This window comes from Melanostigma gelatinosum (assembly GCF_949748355.1).
Source record: "Melanostigma gelatinosum genome assembly, chromosome: 2".
Classification (NCBI taxonomy): Eukaryota; Metazoa; Chordata; class Actinopteri; order Perciformes; family Zoarcidae; genus Melanostigma; species Melanostigma gelatinosum.
Window position 1 is genome coordinate 12,534,548 of NC_136635.1, and position 17,388 is coordinate 12,551,935.

Here is a 17,388-nt window from a genome sequence, read left to right on the forward strand (position 1 = left end):
ACAATAACATGTGAATTATGATGCGTAGTGGAGTCATAGTAGTAGTCTGACTTTCCCAAAATCAAAACTTTCCTTCAAGACGTAACTGTGATATCTAAGAATAGTCTGCAGTTGATTTGTTCTGCCTCATGATGGCAGCAGAGTGACATGCTTGGGTTCTTCTCACAGAGCAGGGGGAGACTTAACAAGGAAATAAATAGTAACCTCATCCTCTAAGCCTTTGAGGGTTCTGGTAAAATAGTCTGCATAAAAACACTCATTGGCTTTCTCTCTCTCTCTCTCTCTCTCTCTCTCTCTCTCTCTCTCTCTCTCTCTCTCTCTCTCTCTCGCTCTCTCGCTCTCTCTCTCTCTCTCTCTCTCTTTGTCTTGTGGGGAGGGATTGTAAGGACTGCTGCCTATTAACAAGAGTCTGTGAGAGAGATGTGTTGAAGCGAGGCCAGCTCAGCTCTCGATCCGAAGAATGTGTTGGCATATACAAGGGGCGCCACTCAAATGGAACTTTAATTCATTTACACAAAAACCAGAACAATCGTAAAAAGCCCTCACTGCTGAGAGCTAACAGTTTAGGTAATAAAGGCTGGAACACAACTTCCCTTTAACCTGAGACTGAGCCTTTTATGGGGTCCTTTTTTCAATTTATTTTACACATTGAATGGGAAGATAGCACGGCCCTCTGACTTTGTGTATGCCTGTATGCATGATTGTGTACGTGTGTCAGATGGCAGAGGTGGGCTGTGAATGAGCCTTTGATGTAGCCTGCCAAGTTTCCCCTGTGGACAGCAGCTGTTATGATAAACACGCTGTCTAGTAGCAACAGATCCTCCCAAGATGGTTCACCACCCCTCCTCTCCTACTTTCCCTCTCATTTCTCCCATGGCTGTGTTTAATGGAAGGGAAATGAAAACAATAGCCCTGCCAGTCTGCAGGCCAGCAACAGCCCGGCCAACCTGACAGTAAGTCAGAGAGACTGTTTGGTTGGCGATGTACCAAACAGTGTCCAGACAGTATTTTTTCTTTTCAAAGATGTTTCACACAGGCAGTGAATTGAACAGATTGATTGTGCGTGACCATATTACCTGTCTAACCAACCCAGAGAATAGAGAGATCAGGCCCTCTGTTTGTCAACATGTTGCATGTTGGATGGAAGGCAACTTTTATCTTTTTACATGAGCCCAGAATGGTAACAGAGGTCACAATATTTTTTTCCGGGTTAGGGTTAGATCTTGGATCGTGTTATTTAGTTCATAGATGGTGAATTCATTAAGTATTACGGTAACATGACTGTACTTTATTGACCAATTAAATACGGAAGCTATTTTAAGATCTTTAAATCTATTATTTTATAGAATTTTACTCAAATGTTCCAAGGTTTATAGAAGGTTTTGGGATAGTTTACAAATTAAATCTAGACAAATGTTTCCCACTGAAATCTACGAGTATAGCTGTTCAAATACAAAATTAATTTTGGATGCCAGTTGGCAAATAATGACAGAGAGGAGAGAGAATATCATAATTATTGAACAAAACTGACGCATTAATAAATATTTAAAATGTCTATTTTCTCCTCCGACCAGGTTTACTCATCAAAGTGCTGTCAGGTCTTGTCGAATGATGTTGGTTTCCATGATCTTTGCCTCTCCACAGTCATACCCACGTTGTTGAGTGATGGTGGAAGAAGAGTTAGAAGGCACACACACACAAACACACACTGTGGTCACGACAGGCCCAAACCACAGGCCCCCACATAGGATGAGTCAGTGAACAGACCTTTATCCCTGCACTGAGCTACTCTGTGAGTGAACTAACTCATTCAAACTGTCAAACTGTGTGTCTCTCCTCTTTACTCAGTAATTTCGTTACCAGCTCTATGAAAAGGTATTCAATGCACTGAACGTGCCTCGCGCTTATGTCCGGCTTGCATGCTGACCCTCTTACCTGGAGGGTTTTGTTATTCTGCTCCGTGACCTTGGAGTGAACTCTCTCAAGTTGGCCTGCTGCCCAGTGAGGGTTGCACAGCCCATTTGGCCCCTTAGAGCCTGTCTGACACACTGATTGGGTTACTGACTGTGTGCCGGAGTAAACAGGTACTTCCCCACCTATCCAGGAGCCCTGGCACAGCAGGCAGAAGCACACAACGATCCTTTTACATTTTCCACTCTCCTGGAAGTACAAGCCCCAGGCGCCCTGTGTGTGCGCAAATGCATGCACGCATGCATGTAGGTGTAACTGTGTGCACGTTTGTGTATACGTATAAACACTTGGAACCCTCCGGGTGTTTTCAGTAGAGGGGAAGTTGAAGAAGACTAAGAGCAACCAGCTGATCTTTTCAAGAAAAAACACCTCAAACCCAATCCCTGTGTTTGAGTGTATGCGTGCGTTAGATGTTTGATTGGAGTAGTTAATTCATTAATTACTTTACTTTACCCTGTGAAGGTATCCAATGCAAGCTTAATGTATCTTAGTGGGATATCATGTCGCCTGCTCACCCCTGTCTCTCTCCTCAGCACATGGCCTCTGTCCAATACCCCTAAAAGCACACCCCAATGCACACACAACATAAAAAAAACCCTCAGGCATCAGTCAGTGAGCCAATCCATCATGGGAAGTTTGCGCTGATGAGAAGAAAAGGAAAAAAAAGAGCGGCATTGGGAGAAAGAGAGTAAGAGACATGGGGTTAAAGAGGGAGAAGAGGGGAAGGGGAGAAGAGGTAGAGCCTTGATTATGGTGTTGGATGAGGGAGAGGATGCTGGCTGATGGCGCGTGTGAAGGGACATAGGAAACCTGGAGGGAGAAGTAGAGGGTGAGGGGTGAGGTTGCGATAAGTGTATATGTGTGTGTGCGTGAACATGGATGTGTGGTATCGTGACAACATCAGAGAAAAGGCTGGAGGATTTATGCTGGTCAGAAATCATTAAAACTCAGACACTGAGAAGCCACAGCACTGTCATGATCTGACCCCAACAATAGAAGATTGGATAAATGCAGATGCTGGACGGCTTGGAAATGCAACAATGTATGACAGGCCCAACCACAACTAGCCTATTATGTTACCAGATGATGAATATCAGAGAGTTTGAGAGAGAAAATAACTTATCCAGTCTGTGTGTGCATGTATGTGTGTGTTGTAGGTACTGTGTGAGGACTTGATTATGGGTGCAAATGCTAGGAGCAACAGTTGCATCTTTAAGCAAATAAAGAAACAGCTGAGTAAACAAACCACATAATCTCAGAGTTATTGATACCTATTATCAGCTTAGAACCTCTGGAACATCCTGGAAAGGTTGCATCTGACTGGAGTGTCATACAAGTTGCAGAAAAAGGGCAAAGGGTAGAGAGAAGCAAGAGGGGAGATGGAGCCAAAGGAGTTTAAAAGAGTGGAAAAAGAGGGAGAGAGAAAGAGGGAGGGAGAGGTTTCCAATGCAGGGCTGTGTGGCTGGCTGTGTGCTCCTGTTCTGCTAGGCGGCCGTGGCTGGCTAAATAAACAATCCTAATTGGCTGTGGAGCCCCACTAGTCTGGGGTTTCACTCGCTTTCATCCTCGGGAAGCTGCTGGGAACCTGTGGGAGAGCTGAGGTGAGGCATCATGATCAACACACATGTGCTCAATCACGCGCGCACGAGAACACGCAGACTTGTATGTACAAACAGGGTGAAACCTGATTAAATGCACAGAGGCTGCTTTTTGATTCTGTGCTCTTTCTGTCGTCAGGTAGATGGTGATACATGAGAATTAATACATGCTCTGTGGTGAGTGGCCTCCCCTGCATGCCGTTCAGCTCAGAGGAGAGTAATATGGCCACCTGCTCGGCACATCTGGGGATGAGCAATGCACACACACACACACACACACACACACTTCCTTGTGCAAACAGAAATAGATGCAGACTCAGACACACGCACAATCACACTTATGATTCATATCACATAAATACACACGGACATAGCAAAACACAGCAGCTAATTCCTGGATGTGGCGGACAAAGCCAGAGCCCAAATGAGTCAGTTACACTAACAGTGTTACGACATTGACTCTGGAACAAATACAACACAGCACACTTTATCCATCACAGACCGTTTTGACAACACACACATACACCGTCCAGCACACAATACAGTACTTTTCAATATGGTAGTCATCTAGTGGCGTAAACGAGATCTGTGTCCAAATCTGTCTACTTCTCTTATCGTCCAAAGTAAACAATTGTGCCGGTTTCTATTTGCAAGTGTATTTATCAGAAGAGATATGAGCCCTGTTGTACAAAGTGGGTATAAACAGAAAAATAAGGGATGTATATGTTGAATTTAGTTGAGCCGTCTCATGGAAATTCAACATCAATCCTGTAAAATGATGCTCTGGTTGGCTCTTATCTTACTGAAAATGATTTTGATCAACATGCTTTTATTCTTATGTTACTCTACTGCCACAGATAACCTTTGATCCACTGTCTAATAATGTCTATTGTATGATCTTGCCTGCAAAGAGTGCCTTGAGGAAAAAGAAGTATGCTGAAGACTGACGTTTCAATGTGATGGAATTGTGTTGTCTGAGAGAAAGAAAGAAGAAGAAAGACGGGCTCTTTTGCTCTCAAGCACAACTCTCTGGCCCTTCGCCCAGGATGGCTCGGGAAAGGGGGATTGTGAAAGCGGTTGTCATGGGGGAGAGCGGGAGAAAAGGAGAGGAGAGGAAAAGATTTGCTCTCTGGAGAGGCATAATGCTGGGCACTTGATGTCTTTGAATGTTCTACTTTATAGGCTCAGCATAAAAAAAGGAACTTGAAGGAAAGGGGAAAAGTGACTTATTCAAAATTCTAAAGCAGTAACACGTCATTCTCAAACAAATACATAACATGTTTTGCACCCCTACATTTAGGTGATGCACTTTGCAGAAGCAGCAACAAAGGGTTGTATGTATAGATATTTCAGATGAGCAACAGAAACCATGATAACTTGTAGCAAAACATTTTTTTAAATTGATTTAATCAAGAAACAACAGTAAGAGTCTATAGCCAAGTATGTGAGCTGCAATCAGACAGTGTGCCTCTTTGAGCTAAATGCTTACAATCAGCATGCTAACATGCTCACAATGGCAATTATAATGTTGACCAAGTTCACCGTGTTAGTTTAGTGTGTTAGTATGCTGATATTTGTTAAACACAAAGGACAGCTGAGGCTGAATGTCATTAGTTTTGCAGTATGAACCCAATCTAATGGGAATTCATCCAATAGCTGTAAAGACCTTTTACTTAAAACCACGAATGTAAACCTCACCGTGGTACTAAAAAAAGAGTCAGGGGATCACCAAAGTAATTGGGATTTGTCGTCTAGGAACCATGAATATCTGAACACAATTTTGCACTAATCCCTCCAGTATATGTTGATATATTTCACTGAATGAGTGAAAGCTTTGACCTGCTGATGGTGCTAGATGAAAAGTCATGGGATCACCAAAGTCGTAGGATTTATCGTCAGGGCACAATGAATGTCTTTGCTGAATGTCATGGCAATTCATCCAGTACTTGTTGAGATATTTCAGTCTGTGGACTGTTTAGCTGACATTCCTCGAGCCACGCCACTGGAAATACAAAGTACAACACCAGAACTATGAAGTAATCTCTGGGAAATGCACACTGAAAGACAAATAAAGTATTGTAACATTTACCACATTAAAGAGAAACACTATTGTATATGGAAGAGCCAGCACATCATTTATCACATGTATATTCCAAAAATATATGTTTGCTCGCTGTCATCTGGAATTTCAGAGTTCGTGATGGTTGAATGGCTCAGGCAACAGGGACCAAGAAGTGAGTCAACGTACTGAATGTAAAGATGTCTCTGACCCAAACGCAGCGGCCCAGTCTGCCTCCATCCGTCCTCCCGTCTGAACTTTTTCTCTTCATCTGACTACTGGCTCACACTCAGCACTCACACTGCTCCTCGCGTGACCAACGCACCCCAGGAATCCAGGAGATGTTGTGTGTAGTGTGCTCGTGTGTGTGTGTGTGTGTGTGTGTGTGTGTGTGTGTGTGTGTGTGTGTGTGTGTGTGTGTGTGTGTGTGTGTGTGTGTGTGTGTGTGTGTGCGCGTGTGTGCGTGTGTGCGTGTGTGCGTGTGTGCGTGTGTGCGTGTGTGCGTGTGTGCGTGTGTGCGTGTGTGCGTGTGTGTGTGTGTGTGTGTGCGTGTGTGTGTGTGTGTGTGTGTGTGTGTGTGTGTGTGTGTGTGTGTGTGTGTGTGTGTGCGTGCGTGCGTGCAGGGAATTTAAGAACCCTTTTGCAAGTTGTGTGTATGTCAGGTACCTAATGTATGAGAAAGCACCTTTGTTTACCAGAGCAAAATGAACAGAAGACTTTCCTACCTGGCTTGAATATTCACTCACAGACGCACACACACACACAGCCACACACACACACACACACATACATACACACACACACAGGATTACGCGGGTTAAAGGGCAGAACCTGGGAAGAAAACGACAGCTGCAACTGTATGTGCGTAAATGTGTGTCTGCCAGGGGTTCAGAATAAATGCATTTACTCCTGACCGGGGTGATCTAGCTGCTATACCAAGAGACATACACGACCACACACCCACGCATAAACACATGCTCAGCCCCACACACACACACACACACACACACATACACATTCAAAGACAGAAAGGTGATAGAGGGAGATGGAGAGACAGCAAGAGGGAGATGGGGTGGAGATTGAGTGCTGCATAGACTAGAAGGTGGGGTGGTGGACATTGAATAGGATTATGTGATAGGGACGAGGGTGGGCGGTCATCACTTTTTCCAGGGACCTCTCTGAAGATGTCATGTCATCAGCATTTCCCTGGCAGCTCGTTCGCAGCGAGAGAGGGAGTGAAGAGAGGGGAAGGAGGGAGAGGCTGAGGGCGAGCTTCTTCCGAAGGTGGCAGGCAGCCAACAACAGCAGCCGACTCCAGTAGGTCGGCACAGGAAGGGGGGGTGGGGGTGAGTGTGTGTTTGTGTGGATCTGTGTGTGGATGGGGGGAGGGAGGGGGGGTGCTGTTAAAGCCCTTATGTGTGCACCCTGCGCTCCTCAAGCGTTCCCGTTTGTTGTTTCCGAGCCAGAGGCCTTTGGCTGGGCCAGTCCCTGGGGAGTCGTTACACCACATTCCTTTCCCATTATTCCAGGCGTCTCTTTACGAGCAGCACCATCCCCGGATTCGGCTGGCCTTTCCTCTCGCCCCTGATGTCCTGTGTTTTCATCCTCGTCATTACTTTTTTGGTTATTAGCTGCCGCTGCTGAGGTGAAAGACGGTGATGTGTCAGAAAGCAGGGGCAGGGAGGCAAAGGAGACTGGAGGGCTACTACAGAGTGTGTGTGTGTGTGTGTGTGTGTGTGTGTGTGTGTGTGTGTGTGTGTGTGTGTGTGTGTGTGTGTGTGTGTGTGTGTGTGTGTGTTTGTGTGATTTTGAATGTCCATCTCTTCCTAAAACTACATCCTGACAAAATTCAAACCACTACAGTTTGTAAAAAGCAAACCAGTTATTACATTTCTATTTCTAAAGTTGCTTTGATTACAAGCAGGACACTGTAACCGAGAGGACGACAAAGTCAAGGACAGTTTGTTAACATCTGCAACAGAGAACAGGTGTCACTTCAGTTCCATGTGGTTCACTGATGACCCAGCAGAGAAACACACCATCAGGGCCTCTTATCACTTCCTTCTCCACACATCCACGTCTCTCTCTTCTGGTCTCTGCTTCTCTCCTCGTCGCCTCCTCTCCCCTCCTAAATGTTCTTCTCCTTCCCACTGGTGGAGCCTTCTTCCGTTGGGTCTCCGTGACCTGAGACGGGAGGAATGCTCATCAGAACTATGTCGAGACTTTTCAAGGTCTCTGATGGGAGGGGCCTGGAGCCTCAGGCCCGGGTGGGGACTCGTGACTGACTAACAAGTACAGGTGAAGGTCCAGGTCAACCCTGTGTCAGTGAGGACACACACACTCACAGGCTCCAGCCAGGCTATGCATCTCTGGGAAAGGGTTTAGGGGTCAACTAAAGCTGTGATGAGGTTTGCTACAAGAGAAAGTAGAAGCTCCCTCACCCACACATGTCACATGACTCTATTTTATCTAAAATTTGGCCCACAGTCTTTTCTATTTTGCATTTCCTGTTCACCGATACTTGTGGTGGAGAGTATCCTTTCTGACACTGATTTTACTGAAGATAGGGTCAGATTATGCCTTGAAATCAACGCAATTGAGCTCACAGCTTTGCCACCTGTAATTTCTAAAACCGACTGAACTGTGGCCCAGTCTACACTCTATGAACTGGACGTGTTACTTTTTTTTGTTCTGAGGAAACACATTCCTTAGTTTCACCTCTGACCTTGGAGAGAGGGAAGGGATCCTGCAGAAATAAATGAATAAATAAACAACATGGAGAAAGTCCAGGCTTCTCTCCAGAGATTGAGCTCTCTCTCTCTCTCTCTCTCTCTCTCGCTCTCTCCCTCTGTCTCTCTTCCGTGCGTCACTGCTGGATAATACCATATATATATATTTTTGACATAGATTTTGAGTGGCATCATGTTGCAGTTAACTAGTGTAGGCGACCGTTGCTAAGTGGCGAGCAGGGCCGTCCTTCAATCAGAGAATCGGCGGTTCAATCTCCGGTTCTGGCCAGTCGCATGACGATGTGTCCTTGAGCAAGACACTTAACCGCTAAAATGTCTCCCTAGCTGTGCCTACGGTGTGATAGAATCTGAATTATAAGTCGCTTTGGATAAAAGCGTCTGCTAAATGACAGTAATGTAATGTCACATTTTAGATAAGTCATCCTTGATAGAACCCACAACCTTGAAAAGCTCGGTTATTTTTTTATTTCAACATTGTTTACTGTTTGCAAATGTGTTTCTCATCCACAGAATTGACTCCCTGTCAAGGAACTGAACTGCTGACACTTTGGCTTGGTTTACTTCCTGTGTCACCTCCCTGAAATGGCCATGTACACCCTCACTTCCTGCCTGGCAGGATGTAGAGCTGTGGTTGGCAGCTCTGCGCGGCTGTTATTTCTGGCATCAAAAGGTATCAGATGCTTTTAAACCTCTAAAGAAACAATAGACATTAAAAACATTCACTGACACAAAGAGGACTCGGCAGTGTTCCTGCTCTCACATCTCTCCTGTTGATATAAGTCCACACAGTCCTGGGGGAGAGGGCTAATCAGGCAAAATGAGAGAAAACATCTGTGTTAGGTGTAGTTGAACGTCTTATAAAATGCACATTTCACAGTATCAGAGGAAGGACCTTCATGGAAGGACCATAATGAAGTCGAGGTCAGAAGGCCACTGGATAGACACAGTGTTGTGTGGCTCTACTGCACCTGTCTCTGTGAAGAAATCAGAGTCATAACATCAGTTGGATCTGATCGAAGAGTTTCAGCCCTTTGAACACCAGACCTTATCAAACATGATCTGCAGAGTGGCTTCAGCTATAACTTCTGTAAATACTGACTTTGGAGTCTGCTTTTGGATAGAGCTCCTTCATGGAATCGTTTAAAATCTTGAATCTTTACTTCTGCTTTCCCCGCATTAAGCACATTAAGGGTCTTATTAGTCTTCGTATTTTAATCAGTACAGGGCAGGTTTTAGCATTGACACTTCTGATTAATACATGATATCACACCATCACAGCTGTTGGCCTACAAGCAGTTTGTTAAAACTAAGCTTTGTCCAAGTGATTATTTTTTGTAAATTATTTTCCAGTTTGAGCATGATGACTTAATATTTTTATATGATACCACATCTGTTCATATCGTGTGTTTTACTTTGGTTAAAACTGAAAGAAGTAGTTCATCTTACAGGTATACTCTCTCTGACATGTCCAATTCCTAGGAGATCTCTGGTGAAGTTTGGAGTCCTGTGGTGTAAAATAATGCCTCCCAGACGGCCCGAAAGCCCAGACACATACAGGATGGCATACTGTAAGCTGATACTGCACATGCACCTCATGCTTTTTGACTCCAGACAGTCCAGTGGTAGTATATAACCTGTGGAGGAATCAGCTGTATTTATGACCTGCTGTATCTGTCACAACCCTGAAATATCAAGAACAAACAAGGAACACATGGGCTAAACCTTTGAGCACTTCCATAAACTGTGACGACCCTCCTCCTCTCATATACTAGGTGTCCCTGTTTTGGTTAATCTGTTGCAGGTGCTGATTGGAGCATCATCAGCTGGATGAGCCACATCTGTGCTGGTGTGGCTCTCGCCTTAAAAAGGCTTTCTTCATTTGGCAGCCTGGCTCTCTGGGAGGGAGATCCTTGGTGTCACTGGCTTAACACAGGTTTATGTTTGAGTGCTATGTCAAATTGGGTTACTTATGTTTGTTCAAATTAAATTGCTTCCTTTTAGCAGCCAGCTCGTTGTCTCCCTGTTTTGTCTCAATCTCTGAGCCGGACTGTGACAATACACATCCGTAGGTTCATTGTGTCTGTGTGGCAGTTTTGTGTGCGCTCAAGCATGCAGGCTTTGTATTTTTGAAAGTTTAAGTGATGCAGAGTGGATGCCAGCTTCAGGAGAGGAGAGGCAGGCGGAAGCACAGGGGCCAGTTTATATAGCCCAACCGCCCAGGTGAAGCGTAATCAACTGAGGACCCTCCACTGTCAACCAACTGTCTATTGAGTTTGGCCAGGACATCCTCCACGACAGTGGGAGGGGCTTCACTCTATGATACACCCACAGCGTCCTGCCCATGCCCTCCTCCTGCCCCTGTCATCACCTCCCTCCAACAAACCTCCTGGAGGCCCTATACACTACTCAACAAGAGGATTTTATTCAGATCACTCTCCCACTGTACTCCCCTTCTCCCCTCGCTAACCACCACAACACACACACACACACACACACACACACACACACACACACACACATCCCTCCCCTTCAATCCTGTCTCCCCTTCCACTCTCCTCAGCCCATCGGGTCTGTCAGAGCAGACCAATTTCCATACAAAGTATGAAGAGCTATGCGTCAGATATCTCAACTAACATGAGATTTGCATACGGCACCATGAGAATGTGCACTCAGATCCTCAGGTTCCATCAATCTGGAGTCTGAACACAGTTACATAAATGACATCAAACACTCCATATTCATATTATCAGCTTGAGCTTTTTCATATCATCAATGTGTTTGTGCTGCATTGTGTGTGTGTGTGTGTACTTTACGTCTCTGGTGTTTCATTAACATCAAACTAAAATGTATGACCTGCCTCTATCGGAACTATAGGCAGGGACTCAAATGATACAGATACTGAATGATAAGCTCATAAGAAAACAGATACAAAGGGTATATTGACGAGCATAATATACGCTACATGAGCAGACATAGTGGTTCCCAAATATTCTGATGTGTGACCGATTAAAATGAGGGAGTGTCGGGACTTGTGATCCCACATCACAGCTTATGATCATATGGACATGAGTTCATTTTTAAGAAGCCAGTATTTGACAAAAAAAGAGAAAAATCTAAAGATATCAACATTGTTTTTATACATTTTGTTTAACGAAAATGTGTTGTTTGTTTTCATTAGAATAAACTTCATCATCTTGTGAACGCTCAGATTAGTCTTGGCCCTTGGGAACCACTGCACCAAGAAAGCAAGAAAAACCAGAAAGAAGCTCTATCTTTCAAGCTCTAGCTCTCTCTTATTGTCTTTCCTCTCATACGCTCTTTTTACTTGCTCTCTTTCAGTCCTGCTCTTTGCCCGCATGAGCCTCATTCTGACTGGCCTCATTCTGACTGGCCGCATATGGTGGTCTTCTGGAGCAGCAGCATCGCGGCAGCTGACAGGAGGAGACTGGACAAACTGGTGAGGAAGGCCAGCAGTGTGCTGGGGTGTCCACTGGATACTGTGGAGGTGGTGGGAGACAGGAGGAGGATGGCAAAGCTCTCATCCCTGATGAGCCACGCCTCCCACCCCATGCAGCACACTCTGGCAGCTCTGCACAGCTCCTTCAGCCACCGGCTGATTCACCCCCGGTGTCTGAGGGAGAGGTACCGCAAGTCCTTTCTCCCCGCTGCTGTCAGGCTGCACAACAAGCTGCTCTCGGTAGACCACTAACACTTGAACACAAACACTTTGAACACTTCTGAACACTTTAATTCATTCACCTGGTGCAATATCTAATCCGTGCAATACCCAATACGTTTAAGTATTTATCTTATATTTTTATTCCTTCTGTATATTCTGTATATACTGGTATATTTAATATTCTTCTTTACTGTCTTATTGTATTACTGTTTTACTGTTTACTGTTTAGTTTATTATATTACTTGATTTTTATCTTTATTTTTTACTTGTGAGCAATGCTGTAATTTCCCCACTGAGGGACTAATAAAGGATTATCTTATTTTATTTTATATCGGGGGATTTCCCTGATGATGCAGTACCAAGATTTGACACTACAAGGCAGTGTTGTAACTCTGTGCTGACAACACACCATTAGTGTTTCACTATGACTTTAGGTGAGGACAGAGTATTGGGCTATGCATCGCCAATATGTTCATTTGTGAATTAATTAATGGAATAACTGGTTTAAAACACCTCCACTGATACACTCTACTGTTACTTCTCACCGTCACTTTACTGTTCGGCTGAACTCAGTCTCTGTCACCTTCTGTGGGAATTATCAGAAACAGGTCAGCATTACTCAGGAATGCCTTTTTTTCTGGTTAGGTTAAAAACCTTCCTGGAGAGGTATTAAGGTAAAAGTTCGTCCCTGACTCTCTGACATCAGTGAGTCACTAGACAGTAGACGAGGCCAGGGGCAGCCCACAGTGGAACGGACAGACATAACTGTGTATGTGTGTTTTTGTTAGATGACGTCAGTGTTAAAGGGTTGATTACTCGATTTGCTGGCCTGTCTTTGTCTAAGATACTGGAGCAATGGGAGGGGACGGTGGGGTTGTAAATGTTGTGCACGCGGGCACACGCGTGTGGAGGTATAGGAGGATATCCAGTGAGTTGTCGGGCATTGAGCATCACTTTGTTTTTCTTTACACCCCTTTCTTTCTCACCTTTTCTAAGGACCGGTTGCTGTATATTCCAGCACAGTAAAAGACAGACTGGCAGAAAGATACACAGAGATAGATGCATACATGGGGAGCAATGTTAAACTCCGGCCACAAATTATATTAGATCAGGTCCTGGACTATTGACATTGCTGTTTTGAAGCCATTTCTAACTGTGTTTGGGGTTCATTATCATACTGGAAAATAAATATCCTAAGTCACAGTTGTCATGCAAACTGTATTTCAAATTTCTGACAAGATTTCTCTGAATTTGCTACATTAATTAGATTTTGCTGACGCGCAGCAGAAATGCCTTCTGGCATGCAACGCTAGCCCAGATGTCATGTGAGTTTTTTTCAAAGATGTCTCTCTCCTTTAGGCTGCTGCTTATAAAGCACCTGAAGCTGTTGTTACCACACGGCACAGTCCCTCCCATCTGAACCATGAAGTATCTCCTTCAGCTTCTTGGTGGTTTCCCTCATTTGTTTCCCCTTCACAAAGACCCTCAGTTCAGTACAGCCTGCTCAGATGTACAGCTCTGCCATATTGTTCGACCCCTTTTTTCACTGATTGACCTTACAGCACTTAGTTGGATGTTCAGCGCCTTGTAAATGTAGCTACTTGTACCTTTCTCCGATTGGAAATTTCAGAAACATTTCTTGGAATGATGTTTTGTCCTCATGGTCAGGAAACTGATTTACCTGTATACCTTTAATGACTTCTCGTCTGAGGCGTGAATATAATGACTTATTATTAACATCATCCCATATAGCTCAGGTACTATTGTCCACACAAAAAAAAAAATTTTATAACTGCTTTTCATAATATCCATATAAAAGAAAGCCACATCAGTGTGTACGGTTTGGCACTGATTTAGCATAATTCATATTATATACAGTGAACAAGAAAAAACAAGAAATGCAAAAAAAATCTACGGGAATCCGTTAAACAAAAATTACACTATGCGTGAATAACTCCTCACTCACGTGTAATTGCCCTAACAGGATCTAACATTAATTGATATAAAGAAGATCCAAAGTGTTGCCCGCTGACTCTGTGCATTAAACGCACGCCCCTCTGCATGTTCAAACTGTGGATATCCTCTGCATGGTTCGTACTTTTAAAGCATGGGCAGCTGCTGGAGGAGTGCGTGCTCATAATCTCTGCAAAAGTATTACTGGGGGCTGGCAGGGGGTGGAGGTTGTCTTTGGGGTGTCGGAGCGGGTCCCAGGAATCGGGGATGGCGCTGTGTACAGTGTGAGCGAGTTAGCAGCCAAAGTTTGCAGAGCGCACGCAGGAAAGTTCGCTGGAGAGGCGACCCGTGAATCCAGGTTTCTCTGTCATCGGCTGCTACCTACGGATTCCCATGCGGACTACAGACTGCAATTAGCAAGGACTTCTGCGCTGTTTCGTGGGTGTTTTGAGTGAATTGCTCCCTGTCCGTGAGAGTTAACGGATTGCTATGTTCGCTGCACCGCTGTCGTTTAAATGGACTATCGGGTATCTTAACATCCAGTGAGTAACTTTGACTAACATTGATTGTGTGGTTGCTTGACCTGCAGATAGCCTAAGTAGTGACCATGAGCATCATTTAGCTGTTGACATTATGCCATGCAGCCTTGTCTTGGGTGTTTGAAAACAACGACCTCCCCCCTGTGACAAGGAACTGGCACCCTCATCTCGGAAACACCGACTCATGGCTGCAGCAATGCCCGGCGAGGACAGCCCATTGCCCGGCAACACTTCCAGGATTGATCGGAATGGATTAGGGGGACTGGTTCACTGTTTCATATGTGGAAGCGGAGTGACACCAGGAAAGGAATTGAGGTTACAAGTGGCATACCAAAAAGAGAGGGTTTCTTTTTTCCCGTTCATACAAAATCAGGAGCCAGCCCCGGGTGCGTGTGAACTGAGCCCGGATGGACATGCGCTGGTGTGCGCCGTGTGCCACTGCTTTCTGACGGAGCAGTGGAACTCCTTCGAGCGGACAAGAACGCCCATTGAGAAGCGCATGTACTGGTTGAAGCGACCCTACCAGTGCGACTCTCGGCGGGTCCCACAGGAGTGGAACATCTCTTACGACCTGGAGAGGAGAATCAGTGTGAGCAGCCAGAACTACGACGGAGGCGCAGAGTCTGATTTCTCGTCTTTTTCTGAAAACGAGAACATGTCAGACCAGGAGATGGATTTAGTCGACAGAGCCGGCATAAGCAAAGACAAGTGCCTGAGAGCATCTGGCAAATCTCCAAGAGACAGTAGCAGGAAGAACAATGTCATCGGTGTTAAAAACAGCCCAGATTCACAGCGGGCAATGCGCTACCCGGTGGGTGTCAATGGCGCGCAGGGATCTCCAAATGCGGAGAGTGTTCTGCTGGCGAGGCGCAGTGCTAAAATGATGAATAATGTCTGTCAATCATCAGAATCTCTGGCAAAGTCCCAGGAAAGATTCCCTCTGCTCTGCTATGGCAGTCCTTTCTCTGACACACCTGTGCAAGACAACGGGGTCATTATGCGCAACAGGCGATGGCTGGAGGAGGGGAATGTCAGACATGCGGAGCCTCGTCAGATTCAGCGTGTTGCTGACAGCAGCTGTGCTTCGTCCAGACATCCATCGCTGCTGTACCGAGGAAGGGGCGAGGATCACCCCAACACGGCCACTGTCACCACTAAATGTAACATGGCTGCTCCCAGGGAGAATAACTCTGACAGCTCAGATGAAGATGAGATTAACATTACAACTGACGATGACACAGACATGTATGAGAGCAAAACAGGCCCAACAACTCAGTTTAGACCTGTCAGAGACCTTTCAGCAAGGAAGTCACGCCGTGCTGTGGACACCTGTTCAGAGGAGTGTGTTTGCTATATCTGTGGCGCTGGTCTCAGACATGATGGCCGTTTTAAAGTCAGTGTTCAGAAACAGGAGAGGGCCCAGGGCGAGCCCTTCTTTCCATTCCTGTGGCTCCACTCCCCTCCTCGGGGGGCTATAGCTATCAGTCCAGCGGGTATAACCCTGGTGTGTGGCAGCTGTCACACCTCCCTCATGCAGCAGTGGCAGAGCTTCCAGCTGGCAGATGTGCCTGTCCTGCAGCGCTTGTATGTAGTCCCCCTCAACCAGCCCACAAGCTCTATCCATCCCTCCCAGCTGTCTCCCCCGGAGTCCATGGAGTGCTTATCTGAACCCAGGGCTTCCCACGAGGCCTGTTTTCTCTGTGGTCAGGAGTGTGGAGGAGATATGAGAGTAGCATATGCACAGGCTGGTGTTGGCAAATCCCGCGGTGCGATGTATTTTCCTTTCATCAACATGTTACCTTGCCCCCCTAACTCCCAAGGGGTGAGGAATGGCTGTGTGCACTGCTGCCCACAGTGCCATTTTATCCTGGAGCAGATCTGGGGTGCATATCGACTCAGCCTTAGTGAAGACCTCATCACCTCTGTCAGCTCCTTCCTGGTCAGGTACCACGCTGCCATGGCCATTGAGGGGTCTGGACCAGCCTACTCCCAGACGGTTGTGGCCTCCCGCCCCAGCAGCTCCTTTTCGGTGTGTTACCTGTGTGGAGCTGAGCTGTGTGCAGGTGGAGAGTACCAGCTGCATGTCAATCCGCCTGGGCGTTGTGGAGAGAGGGAGCCTTTCTTCCCCTTTCTCACCGTCCACCCTCCTGCTCCCCATGCCAAACCAGTAGACGCCACAGGCCTGGTGTCAGCTTGTAATCTCTGCTACCATGACCTACACACCCAGTGGGCCCAACATGAGGGCCTGGGTCCCTCCACCTCTTCTAACTCTGGTTCATCCAGTGCCAACCCCCAGCCACCCAGCTCCCCTTGGGCCCGCCAGTACAGCTGTGAGGCTTTTGTGTGTTTCTTCTGCAGGAAGGAGCAGCGCAGGCAAGGTAGGCTGTGCGCTGTTACCGTGGCCAGGCTTCCTGTGTTCCTGTATGCACCTCGCAGCACACGCACGCTCCTGGTGGATGATGGGAGGACGTTGGTGATTGGCTCATGTTTGGAATGTAAGGCCATGGTGCAGGTGGGACAGAGCATGCAGCAGGACAAGGAAAGGCTTGGACAAGGAGCCTCAGACGGGGAGAGGAAAGAACCAGAATCAGCCTCGCCGCAGTCTAGACACAAGGTAAGAAGTGTGATAGGACACACAGCCAAAAGCTCTTCTTTTTTCCCCCCATTGCTTCATCTTTGTCTAAATGCATTCATCAGCTTGGTTAAAATGACAGTCTACCGTCAGCTTTTAATCCCCCTCTACATTCCCACAGTGCAGTGCAGACTGTGTTTACCCTGATACGACCTCTGAGTCACATGGCAAGGGATGCTTTTGACATTTTGCATCGTGGAATCTGCT

At 46.1% G+C, this 17,388-nt stretch overlaps 1 protein-coding gene across 1 annotated transcript in view; it reads left to right on the plus strand.

The window, feature by feature from the left end:
- The first annotated feature begins 17,064 nt into the window (after window positions 1-17,064).
- Window positions 17,065-17,388, plus strand: part of gse1b (Gse1 coiled-coil protein b) — a 156,444-nt gene continuing 156,120 nt past the window's right edge. Inside the window, exon 1 of the mRNA XM_079283838.1 lies at window positions 17,065-17,163. Coding sequence (XP_079139964.1) covers window positions 17,074-17,163 — 90 coding nt within the window. The 5' untranslated portion in view covers window positions 17,065-17,073. The remainder of the gene's footprint in view (window positions 17,164-17,388) is intronic.